This window comes from Sebastes umbrosus, chromosome 6 (assembly GCF_015220745.1).
Source record: "Sebastes umbrosus isolate fSebUmb1 chromosome 6, fSebUmb1.pri, whole genome shotgun sequence".
In the NCBI taxonomy this organism is placed as follows: domain Eukaryota; kingdom Metazoa; phylum Chordata; class Actinopteri; order Perciformes; family Sebastidae; genus Sebastes; species Sebastes umbrosus.
In genome coordinates, this window is record NC_051274.1 from 10,191,463 (window position 1) to 10,207,643 (window position 16,181).

The 16,181-nt window shown below is 45.0% G+C and overlaps 1 protein-coding gene across 1 annotated transcript in view; it reads right to left on the reverse strand.

Annotated features, from left to right (window-relative positions):
- The window catches only part of bcl2l1 (BCL2 like 1), a 28,100-nt gene extending 12,329 nt beyond the window's left edge, over positions 1-15,771 (reverse strand). The window contains exons 1-2 of the mRNA XM_037773029.1: positions 15,531-15,771; positions 11,884-12,636 (exon numbers count right to left, since the gene is read on the reverse strand). Coding sequence (XP_037628957.1) covers positions 11,884-12,438 — 555 coding nt within the window. The 5' untranslated portion in view covers positions 12,439-12,636; positions 15,531-15,771. The remainder of the gene's footprint in view (positions 1-11,883; positions 12,637-15,530) is intronic.
- Positions 15,772-16,181: the final 410 nt, after the last annotated feature.

The following is a 16,181-nucleotide window of genomic DNA, read 5'->3' on the forward strand; positions in this document are numbered from 1 at the left end:
TCTAAATACTAATGTAAATGAGAGACTTGCTTTGTCATTACGCTGTCAGACAGAGAATAGCCGGGTTTATAGCTGGAGCTTAGTTGAGTTTATTTAAGGATCCCCATTAGAATCACATGGATGCGCCTCTAGTCTTCCTGGGATCCTGAATAAGCAGGAGCCCTAAGCGTTGGCTACCCCATTACCTCAATACAGTCTCATTTAAATGAACGAGTGGGCTGCCCTTTTTTCATGCAGTGCTTATGTCTCAACACAGCCTCAGTTTGGTTCAATATCATTATAAAAAATAATGATCTCACAGTTTAACCATCATAACCATCATGACCCTCATCCTTATCAAGAGTGTCATCACCATCACATTATTATAATCTCTGTAGTCATTATTAGCAGGGCTGTAACGGTACGTGTATTCATACTGAACCGTTCGGCACAGGATGTCCGGTCTACTACTCCCACACGCGGATCAGAAATTCTGGAGTTTTACCTGGAGAAGTTTTGGCGGCGCACCAGTTTTTGTCATCTGGGGCATGCAAGTTGGTTAGCAGAGCTAATCAAGCTCAATGAACAACTGTATGGAGACACTGTTAAACTGAAGTTGGGTATATCGGACGGATACACTGCAAACATTTAATCTACGTCGGCATCACCTGAATGTGTCGATTAGCGGAACGAAACAAAAACAGACTGGACGGCGAGTCCTTCTCTCCACAGCGTTCAGGCAGCCTCCCACTGCAGATCTGTGTTCAGTCGGGGGAAAAAAAGCCAACAATGTGAGCGACTGTTCCTCCTTCCTTATCAATGTGCTCATCATGTCCATGAGTTCCATCTCTTCCTGCTCCTCCTCAAGGCCTTCTGACCTTTTATCATCCGCACCACAATTACCAAGACATTCTCAGAAGGGGAGTCAGGCCCGGCTGCCAAACATCCCATGTGACCAGGAAAGGTAGGAATGCTGTAGAGCTATAAGCTCTAGGCAGAGAAAGCCACAGCCCAGACTCAGGCATTTAAACTGATGCCAGCCTTTAATGGGCAAGTAGGGTAACGCTTCAGATTCTACTTCAGCAAGTGACAAGAACACACGCTGGATAAAACTACGGGCACAATTGACACAAAACAGAAGTTAAATGGGAATTAAGTTCAATCAAAAAAGACAGACTGCTCAAGCTGACAGCCGAAAAAGATGAAAATGCACCCCCCCCCCATGAGAGGAGCATATGAAAAATACATACACTTACTGATGCCTGAAGAGGAGCACATTCCTTCAAATCGTGTTGCTTAAAATGTGCATGTTTCATATGGCCTAAGTTCTTCTTCCATTGGTTATGGAGCTATTTTATATTTAAGTGTTCGCCTGTATAAACAGGACTCTCTTTGCACTGGATGTGGTTCCCCTCTACTTGTTTTTCTGATGGACTGCTGGGAACAAGAAAACAGGACATTTTAAACAAAAGGCTGACAGGCAGCAGCTCTACACACACTAAAGGACTTAAAGCAGCAGCGGGTAGAAATGGAGCAAATATGATTTTAAAAAGTTTGTCTTATAAAACGGTCACTATATCCTGACAGTAGTGCATGAGAAAGATAATCTGAAAAAAAAATCATGTTCCTCTGTGTCCTCCGGTGCTCCTAATGGCATCTGCAAGATTTCACGGACCGGAGGAAAACAACCAATCAGAGCCGAGCTGGAGCCTTGCCGTCTCTGAGCAGCTGTCAATCACTCGCCAACTCTGATCAAACGGTCACACTAGGCAGCGCTGTTCAGATATGAATCAATATTCTGTTACTGTAATGCCTATTTCTCACATAAAATGTTTTCAGAATCATCTTGTAGTGTACTGTTTAGCTGTAAAATGAGAAAGTTTGTGACCCGGCAGCCATGTTGAGATCTGTTGAGGAAATACCAAGCACCGCCCAACAGCCGGAGAAAACTTTCTAGGCATTACATTAACAGAATATTGATTCATACATGTTGATCAGCGCTGCCTAGTTTGACCGTTTGATTGGAGTTGGCGAGTGATTGACAGCTGCCTCCGCTGAATGAACAGCCAATAGGAACGCTCTCTCTCTGAAATGACCTGTGATTGGCCAAAGTCTCCCGGCACTGGCTAGATTTTCTAAAGTCTTAAAACAGAGTCATGAGGAGGTGCAGAAGTCTAGTTTTCTCTCAGAACACTTGAATTACAATATGCTGAAAGGTTATTATGGAAGTTTTGCCCAATGATGCCAAAAAACATTCTGCCTACAGCAGGTTTAACTGACACAGCTTTGAATCAAGAGAAAGTGGTGTGATAATAACTTGCCAACCTTTCTTCGTTCTTCTTCTGCATGACAAGCTAAAAAAAAAAAACTGCTTCCAGGAACGAGGAAGAGGAGCTTATCGACACTAGGTCATCGTCCATCAGTCATTGACGCTCTGGTTGACTTCACTTTGTTGGCTAGATCACTGAGATCAATGCTGACGGCGAGAGGGCGGGTGAGGGGACGGCAGAACTGGTTTGAAGTGTGATGAATCATTTCCAGAAGTAGAAAGGAAGCGAGAAAAAATGGGGAAATTGAATCATTAAACCTCCCCTCAGTGGTGACACTTTGTGCCAGAATCAATGTGTCTCTATGTACTGTGTTTTGGACCTTGGAGTTGGCTCTGTGCGTGTCTATGTGTGCACGTGTCGAGCCGGCGGTGAGACCATGAATTAAAGAAGAGATTAATGAGTCAGGACATGGAGGCTCAGACTCTCAATCTGTTCCCTGCCCCACTCTGGGGGCTGTCTCTCTCTCCACAAAACCCCATTCTGTCAGCACACACATATACACGCACACGCACACGCACGCTCACTGTTGAGGCACAGCAGGAAGGCCAAGGACTCAGGACTGGATGTACCTCTGGCAGAGAGAGCACATGTTTGGGAAACAGAGAGGATAAGAGGAGCATTCTCTGTGACTGGATGTGTAACCCTCCACCCCTGTAGGCCATCGCCCCACCCAGACACATCACCGTGACCCCGAGACCTGCCATCTGTCTGCACGACAGAGAAACAGAAATTAAGAAAGGAAACGGTGAGACTGAGACAGAGAGGCAGGGACTGAGACAGAAAAAATGAGACGAAGCTAGAACAAAAGAAGAAGGGGTGAAGCAGACTGCGGTGGGGGGAGAAAAGGCTGACGAAAACGACTGGAAACTGAAAAAGGGGGGAAACCCATGAGGAGTAAAGTATGAGTAGAGAGGAGCGAGTAGCAGCAGCGGTGAGGCTCACTGACAGATTTCCTTGAAACTACACTTCCCTTCATTTTCATAAAGTTTGAGGACATGAAAGACAGATGGATATCTACAGGCCCCTGCACCAGTTCCTTTCTGTTCTCTCTTTCTATTATCTGCTCTCTCTCTCTCTTATTGCAGAGCCACTGAGGATATCTCTTGACTTTATTGCTTTACCCCCTCGGCCATTCAAACAAGCCCGTGATGACTATAACGACGATGGCATTGATGCTCTTTATCATCATTTAGTCCTCGCGCTGTATGAGATTGGGGTGCTGCATTACCATGAAATACTCATCAACCCTCTCTATCCATTCCTCAGCTCTCCCACTTTAATACATGCCATGAGACTCACTAATCCCATGATACGCCTCATAATCTGATCACAGATATGAGCATATAGAGAGACCGGCAGAGAGACAGCCGGGAAGAGACGGATGGAGAGAGAGAGAGAGAGAAGGATGGAGAGGGATGAAATGCAATCAGAGAGGAGGAGGAGGAGGAGGATGCAGGCAGATGCTTAGGCTTTGCACTCGGCTGCATGAAGACAGAAGATGGAAAAAACTAGAAAGAAGCTGTCGCGGGAGGGATGTGGGCTGAGAGCAGAGAGGTAAAAGAACGAGGGGGCCAGCAGACAAGAGGGAGAGGGGAGAACAGGGAGGAAGATGGAAGGAGGGGGGGAGACTTGCTCGTGACCTGATTTTCAACACTAAGCCTCGGAGAAGTGGAGCGGCACGGAGGCAAACCAAAATTCAGCATCTTCACTCATCCAGCTGTTCTGCTCATACGACATGTAAGCCGCACATATAGAGCATATAGAGAGCGCGGTGTAACCCATTAACCTACATACTGCATCCTCATCTAGCTGAGTCACTGGCTTCGTCTTCCTCTCCATCTGCATACCCCTCGTCTTCTTCATTCTCGACTGCCAGACACTAAAGGGGGGGGTTGGGACGTAATGGTGCAGTAGCGGTGGTAGTCTGATGTCTACCAGCTCTAATAGCTCCACGCTCCATGCAGTATGCTGGCAGTATAGACAAGCACACACAGCTGGATATCTGTCCTGTATACATAAACAGGTCTGGATATGGAAGGAACATACGGCGTCTCTCTAAATGAGAGGAACAAGAGAAGCTGCTGCAGTCTAAATGTAGTCATTAGAGGCTGCACTGATGTCTCACTGCTGTGTGTTGATGCTCCGGGGCTACAGGTCGCGCACACACGCAGAGGGGAGTTGTTGTGTAAAGGCCTGCTCTAACACCAAATACTGATCAGATGACTGCTTATCAGTTTACTGAGTCTCTGACTGTTAGTTTCATGAGCTGAAAGAACGATTAATCAAAATACACCCTTCTTCTCTCGCAACTATCACAATATCTCTAAAATCTATCCTCATCTGAGATGTTGAGTGTGTATTTGTTCCACATTTGCTCTGGCTCTACCTGTTTGGCGTGGAGAGGAGGTCGTGTTGCTCTGGCTCTATCCGTTTGGGCGTGGAGAGGAGGTTGTGTTGCTCTGGCTCTACCTGTTTGGCGTGGAGAGGAGATCGTGTTGCTCTGGCTCTATCTGGTTGGCGTGGAGAGGAGGTCATGTTGCTCTGGCTCTATCTGGTTGGCGTGGAGAGAAGGTTGTGTTGCTCTGGCTCTATCTGGTTGGAGTGGAGAGGAGGTTGTGTTGCTCTGGCTCTACCTGTTTGGTGTGGAGAAGAGGTCGTGTTGCTCTGGCTCTACCTGGTTGGCGTGGAGAGGAGGTCGTGTTGCTCGAGCTCTATCTATTTAGCGTGGAGAGGAGGTCATGTTGCTATGGTTCTACCTGTTTGGCATGGAGAGGAGGTCGTGTTGCTCTGGCTCTATCTCTTTGGCGTCGAGAGGAGGTCGTGTTGCTCTGGCTCTATCTCTTTGGCGTCGAGAGGAGGTCGTGTTGCTCTGGCTTTACCTGTTTGGCGACGCCGGGAAGCTGCATACCATCCTCCTGGATCCACCTTCTCACATATGTTCACATTATATGTATTCATTTTTGTAATTTAATTTATGTGGTTTGTCTATGTTATATGTTCATGATGTTGTTACTCTGTACACACAACATCTATTGCACGTCTGTCCATCCTGGAAGGGGGATCCCTCCTCTGTTGCTCTTCCTGAGGTTTCTTCCATTTTTTCCCTGTTAAAAGGGATTTTTCGGGGGGGAGTTTTTTCTTATCCGATGAGAGGGTCGCACTATAAAAGGACAGAGGGTGTTGTATTCTGTACAGATTGTAAAGCCTCCTGAGACTAATTTGTGATTTTGTGCTAAACAAATAAAATTAACCTGACTTGACTAATGTCCTTTGACCTGTTTGTCACATCTAAAATAGAGCAAAAGGCAGACTGAATGATCCCGCAGGAATGGTACAGCCCATCCTGCAACCACACAGGAATGGTTTGGCCCAGTCGCTCTACTAAAGGCAAACCAGAGTCTCTTACACCTTCACGTACTCATATAAACACAACACACCTAAAAACATGTGACATGTCCCTGATGTTCTTGTCATGGAGCTGGAGGCAAGTGAATCACACAATCTGTTTGCTGCCATTTTCAATCTATGACTCTGACACACAACATTGAGTACACGCACGCCCACACACACACACACACACACACACACACACACACACACGACGGATCTCACAGATCATGAAAAACTAGTGTGTTGAGCTTAAACACATGCATAGATAAACAATAGAGACAGTCCATGGCTGAGCAGCTACATTCATTGGAAACATTCAGAGATCAATCTGCATAGAACCGCCCACCACACAGAGGCGTTTATTGACGCCGCGTGGACAAAAGTGGCCGCCATTGATCCGATGCAAAAAGGTTTTCGGGAGCATTGTCTGTGTGTGCGGATTCTATGTGAGACAATGACAAAGTCACTTTTAGATCTGGCTTTATCTACCCAGCGACGACACACCTGTCGGGCACAACTAAAAAGCCAGCGAGGCAAATTCCAGTGTGTGTGTGAGTGTGTGTGTGGCCACAGGTCCTTTGTTTGAGGTAGTCACATGACCAGTCTGACTTGGCGGCGGCGTCCCCCCTCCCCTCTGCAGCGCGCCACCATACAATAAAAACGCTCACATTTATGAGACAACAACAAGCCACGCCACGTGTGTGATTACAAATAAAACACACGACCAGCTCATGGAAACTTTGCCTGATGAGCAAAACCACGTCCTTAAAACAAAACCCAGAAAGAGACGATGAAAACATGTCTGCTAATTAGCCACACGTGAGCCATTAGTGATAAAGGGAAGAGGAGGAGGAGGAGGAGGAGGAGGAGGAGGAGGAGGAGCAGGATGGGACAGAGGGAGGTACGGAAGGAGTAAAAACGGGATGAAGGGAAAGATGAAGGGATGGTTGGGGGTGGAGGTGGGGGGGTAGCGAGCAGGGGATCAAGTCAGAGCGAATCGATAGCGCTGATGACGATGTTACGGGCGATGTGTGTGTGTGTTTGTGTGTTTCTGATAAACAAACTGACATGGGAAAAGCACGGGTGCACGGGGTTAACGGAGAGATTGACGAGGCGCGTGGAAGCATGTTTGCTCCACAATACGTTTGGCCACTATAGTTTGTAGACGAGACATGGATGGATGTAGAGAAGGAGGAGGGACAGGGGAGGAACGGCAGACAAGGGTGGAGATAAAGAAGCTCAAAAATGGTGAATGGAGGAGGAGGGAGATGCAGATAGGAAAATAAGGGACAAAAATCGATCAGCGGCAGTGGGAGGAGGTGGGGAGGGAGAGATGTATAGAAGATGAAAAGTGGGGGGTGGGTGAGAGGGAGAGCGAGAGAGAGAGATGGAGGCGGGGTGGATGGTCCCATGGGTGAGATTTCCTGCTCTTCTCCGGTAGGGTAGTCTGACAGTCGACTCTGTGGATCTAAGTGCCTATCCTATGTGCATGTTAATTACAGAGACAGAGAGAGAGAGAGAGAGAGAGAGAGAGAATGAGAGAATAAGTCTGTCAAGGAGAACGGCACAAAGGAAGCTCAGGTGTTTCCCCTTGTCAAAACAAGTCAATGGACGACGTACCCTCCATGGGCCTTTAATTACAGCCTCGGTGTACAGTACAGCCAGCCTGCACACCCGTCATAATCACACATAGAGATACTGATTATGTTACAATATTGTTCATCTCTGCTTCTGTCAACATGACTCCGACAAAACAAACAATAGCTCTCAATATTTTCTGACTTCCCTACCCACTATGTCTGTGGCTCTCAGCCCAAAGCTCATCAGCTTTTGGCCATGAATATGTAGTTGTATTTTTTTTAAAAAGGTCAAGTCGTTTCATAAAGTAAACATCAATTAAAAATGTGTTGGGGTACTGGTTTCAGCAGGACGCTGTGTGTGGGATAGAGTCAGAATAAACTACAGTGTGTGTGTGTGTTCATGGTGATGAAGGAAGATGAGGCTCACTCATGTGTTTTAATCGTTTGTGGACAATAATGGAGCTCTATGGTACAGGTCATTAGTGGTTAGATGGTCTTTTTCTTGTGATTTGTTGACCATAACAAAATAAAGAATATCACCAGATTACTCATCTTATAAGTGCTCGTGCTGAACATGGCATCATCACATCATGTCGTGTATACAGCCAGAAGGGGCAGAGGTGATAAAAAAAACTAACAAGCTAAGAAAACTAGGCTGACTTTCACTGCTTGAGGACATTTTTCTTGTAGTTAACTTTCCCTTGACCTTACCAAGACTGTCGACAGCACAACTGGGATAATGGTCTCTTTTTATCCCTCGTTTCTCTGGACCCCCCCCATCCCCATCCCCATCCAGCCAGCTTCCCCAGACCGTGGCAGTGTGGTTCTTCTAAATGAGTTTAGCCTTTATTAGTCTGTCAGAGAGGGAAAAAAAAACATTGTTTCCCCCAGTAGCAGGTCGAGATATTATTCATCTATAATTGGTAATAACCCCGTACCCCCACCCTGAGGCGGCTCAATCTCCACTGAGTAATCACTGCCATCGCCCGCTCTGCTGGAAACAGCATTATTAGGTCGATGGTACTGTCTCTACCTCTGCTGCCTGCCAAGGTTTATTATCTGACAATATATGGCTTCACTCCGCCGCTTCTTTTAACAACACATGCTGAAGAGGGAGAATCTGGCTGTTGAGCATATTTATCTCGCATCCCGAGCTACAAATATCTCAGCAGCATCCCGGACGGTGGAGGCTCCGAAAATGAGCTCCGGCGGGATCATTCAGGCTGAGGCTTTATCAGTTTTTCTGACAGCGAGGTTTGCTCTGTTGTGCAAAAACACCTTTCACTTTAACTGTCACCTCCACTATTTCACCGGTTCAAGACGGTCTCGCTCTTTCTTTGTATTTCTGCATTGAAAATCATTGTGGAAATGCAGAATTAAGGCTGCAACTAATGATTATTTTCAATTTTTGTCTATAAATTGTTGTTGAAAAAGGGGTATATTATAATTATTATAATATAAAATAATTTTCCACAGCTTAAGGAGTATCTTACCGTATAGGAAGCTGAATATCTTTGAGTTTGCTATGTTTAAAAGCTTCAAATCTTCACATTTGAGAAGCTAAAACCAGAGAATCTTTGGGATTTTTTGCTTGAAAACTGACTGAAACAAAACATCTTTTGTCAATCTACTCATCCGTTTATAAACAGACATTTAGTCTGATCTCTAGACAGAGAGAAAAAACTACAGCCTCCTTAATAAGGTGTTGGCTTGTGGACACAACACTGTCTAGGAGTCTATTCTCTGTCAGATTATGTAATATAGACGACCACAAATACGGTACATCCACAACCTTTAGGAAACACCCATCCACAAATTTCTTTACCTCTATTAATATTTTCACATTTTGTTGGAGTATCACCAACCAACTGTCCATTTCCTCTCAGTTTTCCCTCCACTTTCTCTGTCACAACCAATCCGAACAGAAGACAATGAGATGATGAGACTGAGTGATGGAGCAACTGAGTGAAAGTGACCTTGCTGCTGCTCGGAGCAGACGAATATTTCATCAGCTAACACTCAGGGCACACCTGCCTCACAGCTATACTCAGGTTCCCACATCTGCCAACGGCTCTGTGCTTCATCCCTGCAAGGAGACGTCAGGGGAAGGAAAGGAAGGAAGGAAGAAAGAGGGAAATAAAAGACAACAAAGTCTCATGTGGGTTTTACTCAGAGACTCTGGGACATTTCAGGGAAAGTGTAGGTTGACTTTGAACAAAGAAACCACTAAAAAAGATAACGTAATGACGCTGTGACAAAGAGGGGAAAGCAATAGAGTGATGGGAAGAAATGATAGGACTGTAACGGTAAACCACCTACTGAATTGTATATTTTAGTTTGCCGTTGCAGCTCGGGACTACCCCCAAGGCAAATGTGTCAACTTGTGAATAACTAGCGCTCTCTGCCCAGCACCAGGCCATAACAAACGGAATACAAGTGAATTATATAGAGCTTAGTAGGGAAGGAAGTGGCATCATGTGCTCAATGAGGTTTATCCAGCAGCAGGAGAAGTGAAACTGCACCAGCGGATCCATTCAACATTTCTGATACAGTCAAGGTTACACTGACATGCAAGCAGCTACAGCATGCTAACTGCTGCTGGTAGTCCAACTTGTTGCTGAGCAAACGGTCTATGTGGGTGTGAATGTGTTTGATGGAGTGTGTGTGTGTGTGTGTGTGTGTGGGCGCCTCGATGGTTTTGACTACATGACATCATAGAGATCAACCACACATGACAGTTGTGTTGACTACGCTGCGTTGACGAGGGTGGTGTTAAAAATATTTATGAGCGGTCGTTAGGAGAAACTAGTTTAACCATTAGACCGGCCTCTTCCGGTTGATCTGTTTTCAGCCTCACAGGGACTGACTGGAACTCCACAAATAGCCGTTTAGGTATCGAGACAAATGATGACAACTAAATGATAATTAAATGAAGTAGTTATTATTTTAGCTATACAGAGGGTTTCCTGGGAACCGGAGATCTTACATAGAACCAACGGATGCGAGTCTAGAGCCGTGCAATCCGTGCGGGAGATTGTTGAGATATTTCAGTCTGAACCACAGTAGTGGACTGACAGACCAACAACACAACATGACCGTCCGTAGAAATGCTGTTAGCGTGGGTAAAAACACGGGAGTGGGGTATTGCGGTACTGGTGTATTTATGAGACCAGAGCTCTGCCGCAGCATCCCTTCAACAAAGGAACAACAAAACATCAGTATGTTGCAGAGCTTGAGCCGTCATTATCACATATCATATCCTGTCACCTGTTTCCATAACCTCATCATCATCCTCCTCCTCCTCCTCCGTCTTATCTCCAGTCCAACATTGAAATAAATAATTACATTCTAGGTCTGCAGTTGAAACAACAGCAGAGCCACCGTCTGCCCAATAGGATTTCTGTCTAGGTTGGCTGTTCAGCCACTGGGATGTCAGTTTCCATAGGATCGACCTTTGACCTGTTGTTGTGCGGCGCCGGAGAAAATATAAACAACCCCCCCCCCTCTCCTCACCCCGCTCTCCTCCATACCATCAAACGGCCGGCACAAAGGAAAAGAGCTGACCTTAACTGTCCTGGAGGTGTTCAGGAGCACACGTACACACAAACACACAGGGGGATTGTCTAGGACAGCCTATTTTCCAGCTAACCCCCCCATAAAAAAAAAAAGGAGCTTTCATCTGCATGCAGCTGCCTTGGTGACGAACGCAAGAAGAAGAGAGGATAAAGAATGGACAGACAGTGGAAGAAGAGAAAAACAAAGCACAGAGCCAATCAACTGACCACGGTGAAACAAAGGGCTATCTGTAAAAGCCCTGGACTTCATCCACCCTGTGATGAGAGAACTTCGATCCCCAGCAGGCCGGCTGCAGACGAAGCTCCAAAGCCCTGATGGAGCCTGTTAAGCTCCCACTTCGATTCAGCTCATTGAGCTCCGTGCTGCTGATCAATTAGAGGACAGCTGAACCAGCTGCTGACCACAAACATTCTGTTTTTACTGGTTTTAAGCACAGATAGGTTTATTATACCATGAGGTCTTCTCCATTATATCTAATCTGAAGCCCCCCCGGGCTATGTCACAATCTCATGGAGGGTAATACAAGTTCAGATGCTAGCATGCTGGCTTATCTGCATAGGATAAGTCTCAACATGTAGGATGGAATAAAAAACGATGCTCTGCATTTCTCCAGTGAGATACAACTCACCTTGGAGGTCAGGCAGATAGGCACTGACACACTGCTGACCAACAGGCACAACAATATTTAACAATGTTGAGAGACACATCTGGAACGGCACACACAACCAAAAACGCTATAAATCATATCAACAAAAGCCATTGGCATCCAGACACATTCTCCACATAGTTGGAAAAATAAGAACATGATTTATTCTAACTGTTGGCTGTTCTCCAGTGTTGCTGCCAGCGGTGGGGAGTAGAAACAGTGTCAACATGGACATGTTCCATACAGGCGACCTCAGCTTACCTGATCCATATAACTGAACCCAGTGAGGTTGAAGAGTATGAAAGCAGCTAAACACATTTTTCTTTTCACTGTGTGTGTGTGTGTGTGTGTGTGTGTTTGTGTGTGTGAGAGAGAGACTCACCCATCCTCCTTGGCTCAGGATCCAGGGCTGGATGTGGTTGTCCAGGTACACCGTCATCCACTCAATGATCCTGCCCACCAGCGGACTCATCTCCTTCTCCACGCACTCCACGCACAGCGCCCCGCCGAAAGCGAAAAGCCCTACGATGCGGCCCCAGTTGACGCCGTCCCGGAACACCTCGTCCATCACGTTCTCGAAGCTTTGGTAGGCCGTGGCCGGCGTGATGTGCAGCTGGTGGTGCAGATCGCTGAAGGCGCGGGCGTATCGCAGCTCGAACTCGTTGGCCGAGTCCCGGAGGGCCTCTTTCACCGCGTCCAGGCTCGTCGTTGACGGCAACCGTTGCTGCCGCAGCGGGGACGCCGGTGGGGTCCCGGGACTCGTGCCGTTAAAAGTCCCGTTGGCGTGCGTCGCTACCCGCTGCTCCTCAGCCGACCCTGCCTCCGCCCCATCAGTCCTGTTGGGAGGCTCTAAGAGTCCCATGTGGTTGAGGGGATAGTTCCTCTGGGAGAGTTTATAGTTTATGTAGAATACCACCAGTTCTCTGTTTTGAGACATGTTGTGTTTAAATATGCTGCTTGTCCTTGCTCCGGTACGTCTCTGCTCCTCTCTGGGTCGAGCCTTGCTGTGTTAAGAGTGAACACACGCTGTGCCAGGCTTTTCCTCTGCTCAGACCACCATGGTCAGCTGATATCCAGAGGACACTTGGGGGGGTGAAAACCAAACCTACACAAGGCTGACAAATCAGCTCAGGCCCTGTAGAGAGACAACAATGAAAGGTCAAAGTCTAGATCGCCCATAAGCATGCTGGGATTATACATGTGCGTTTAAGGAAAGACGGCTGTGTGGGGATGCTGTAGACCTTCAAATTAAATGTGGACAGGTAGGGTCAAAGTGCATCTCTCTAATTGGGCTGTTACATATGGAACAGATGGCAATGATATTAATGAGACAATAGAGAGACAGTGTGGGGAGGGGGAGGTTTAGGTGAGGAGATATCAGAGGGACAGTCTGGCTCAAGGGTCCACGCAGACAGTCGCCATCTCCCAATCAGTGACCTCTGACCTTCAAACGGAGTGTTTAGGCACCCTGTTACTGTTATTCACTGATCTATTCTGCATACTGTCACACATGCCCTTGAATCTCCACACAAAGCTGATGAATCTGGCATCCAACAGGTTATTATCTTCTTATCAGTGTTGGAGGTTGGTCTGAATACATTACACACATTATCCATGCTGGCCTTACATCACTGCTTCCATTCTGGCTTTAATACGGGTCTGACACTACTCAGTTTCACTATGAAGGGACAGCTTATATGTATTATATATTATTATTATAAGATTATTTGAACCTAAAAGGTAACCGGTGTTGGCTGCCACTGCTAGCCCTCTCAACTACTGAGGGTGTAACCGGTTGTTGCATAACGTTTCCAAATGACCAAATCAAAGTATCCCATAAAGTTAAACTACTTCGCCTACAGTGCCATTGGACATCCAGAGAGCATAATGCAGTGAACTCTCAATGAACTCAAAGTCATACACTCTATTAGCAAATATATTTTACAATAGGAGTTATTATGTGTGTTTAGCATTGACGTTTGAAAGTACAATAGCAGTCTTGTGTTAAGAGTGACTTGCAGGGATTAACCCTTTATAGCACTCTGGTATAAAAAGGGTCAAATGCAGGTTGTGATACTGTTTGGTAGCTTTGTTAAACACAGAATGAACTATAAATAATAACTCCCATATTGATAATGTAAATAAAATCACTGTTCAACTGTAAAAGCAGTTCAAAGTATGTAGCGGCTGAAAAACAGAAGATTTATGATGGTAAAAAAAAAGCTTAATATCTATATCTACAAATTTCATTAGCACTGCAATGATTAGTTGATTAATTGCTTAGTTGACTGACAGAAAATTTAATCTGCAACTATAGTTTGTTAATTGATAAATAGTGTAACATTCTCTAGTTCAAGTTTGAGTTTTGAACTGTTCTGAATATATCTCCTTGGGGTGTGGAATAATAATGAAAAGCATTTTTCACTATTTTCTGCCATTTTTTTTGACAAAAAAAACAATTGAGAAAATAATCTGTAGATTAATCAAATGAGAAAAGAATTGTTAGTTGCAGCCCTGATTCATACAGTATGTGGATTGTATGATTTTATATGCCTTCTGACACAGTCTAAAATATCCTGGTGTTGAGTCCAGTGATAGTGATTAAAGGTAATATTGATAACATTGATAACATTCAGCCACTAGATGTTGTATTCTCCCTCCCCAGTTCCATTGCATTTACTTCACAACAAGTCGTTGCCAGACACTTACCGTCAATCTCAGCCATTTATCTGTTTTTTTCCACACTGACAACCCAGAGATACGTCGTGATACCAACGTCGTTTTACTATTGGCTCACAAGCATGTTAGAAGAGGGAACCAAATGTCAGATATCTTCCACAGAGATAAAGAAAACATTCATTTTTGGACCCACCAAAATTTTTTAAATGATTAATTCACAATCTGATTTTTTTTTTCTCCAGGAAAAGCCATACTTTTATTCAGCACCTTTCTAAAAGGCTCTGTGGAATGAAATATGAAATAAATGATTTCTCTACATAAAAATGTTATCAATAACACCTTTAATTAATAGTCAGTGCACTAATGTTCTCTTTGGTTTAATGATCATTATGAAGGGAACAACCCGTCTTTTTTTCCACACAGCTTAATATTACTACTCTGATGTATAATAAAAAATTCATTAAAGATTTATGTGTGCATCCAGCAGCCAGTAAATTGAGTTTAAGCGAACCAACATTCCTGAAACAAAAGACAATGTGACAGAGGCGTTCCTCATCTTCCATTAACTCATGTGTGTGTACAGTCAGGCACACAAGGAGGAACATGACCTGCTGATGATCCCAAACAGTCTGCTGGTTATCATGTGGGAACCTGACCTTTCCTCTAACAATAATGGCATTTAAGCTGGTAAGTGGTTGGACCTAATAATTAGTGTAGGAGGCGGATGGAAGGGGAGCTCCATGCAAAAATAGTGCTGGTTACATAATGCATACTCTACTCTTCCTCCAAAGCACAATGGAAGAAGCCCCATACTGTCTCTACTATCTCTACTGGCCAAACAAGCAACGTGCTGTACTTTCATAAAGCCCCAGAAACTTCAAACTTCTTCCAAACACCCCGTTCAGGAGACTCTTTGGTCGTATAATTGGTAGTGAAAGAAATAAAAAGAGCCCCTTTGGAGCAGACAAGAGAGCCACAAGGCTGCAGTGTTTACAAACGGCCACATGGTCCCCAGCTCACAGCACGTGGCTCGGGTTTTAACAGGCCAGCTCTGATGTAAACACCACACACACACACACGCGCACACACAGCTCCTCTACAGGAAGATACAACGAGTCCAAAATGTTGCACCTGAATGCAACATTTTATAATGACAGTGGCTCACATGTTAGGTGCCGTAAAGCAGACTGAGGGCTGTTTATTACAGGTGGAGTCTGGACTGGAAGTCACAGATAGATAAAGCAGCGCTGAGCACAGCTGTGTCTCTCCATGTCATTAAGCCACCACATTAAAAAACGTTCATTCACATCGCCTATATGTAAAATAAGGAGAGTAACACAGCGTCCTTACCAGCAGTACTGAATACAATGGGAGTTGTCCTCCTCGGCTCGTTGTCTCAGTCTGTGAAAATGTCCCTTGTCTGCCTGTCTGGTTGGTTGTCTGTACACAAACTGTCAAAATCCGAGAGTAGAAGCCACGGTAGTCACTATATGTGTGTGAAACGTAATGTTTGCACGTCTCCTCCTCCGTCTCCTCCACTCTCTCTCTCTGTGTGCATGCCCAGCCCTCTTCTATTACGTAATATGACGCCTTCACAGAGGTCCGGATATCTGGAGCACCGTCATATCGAGAGTGATGATGGCCTTTAAACCCAGGAGGACTATGATAAAACTAACTCAACCTGATACCAGAATGGTTCCTGTTCTACATTACAACATAACAAACCATGTGAGGAACAATAACAGAAACCGATGTAATAATAATAATTATTATTATTATGTTTCCATTCTGTGTACATAATTAGTGCTGGGATGTATGTCACTCTTTGTTCACTTTTTTATCTGACAGAGCTTATTTTCTTTATTACATTAATTAAAATATAAATGAAACGACCGTCTCTTTTCTAGCCTTTTTCAGTTCAATTCAACTATGTGCCTTTTTTTTCTGCTTTATTCAACTAACATTTTGGTATTCAATTCCAATTGAGTCTAATTTACAGTG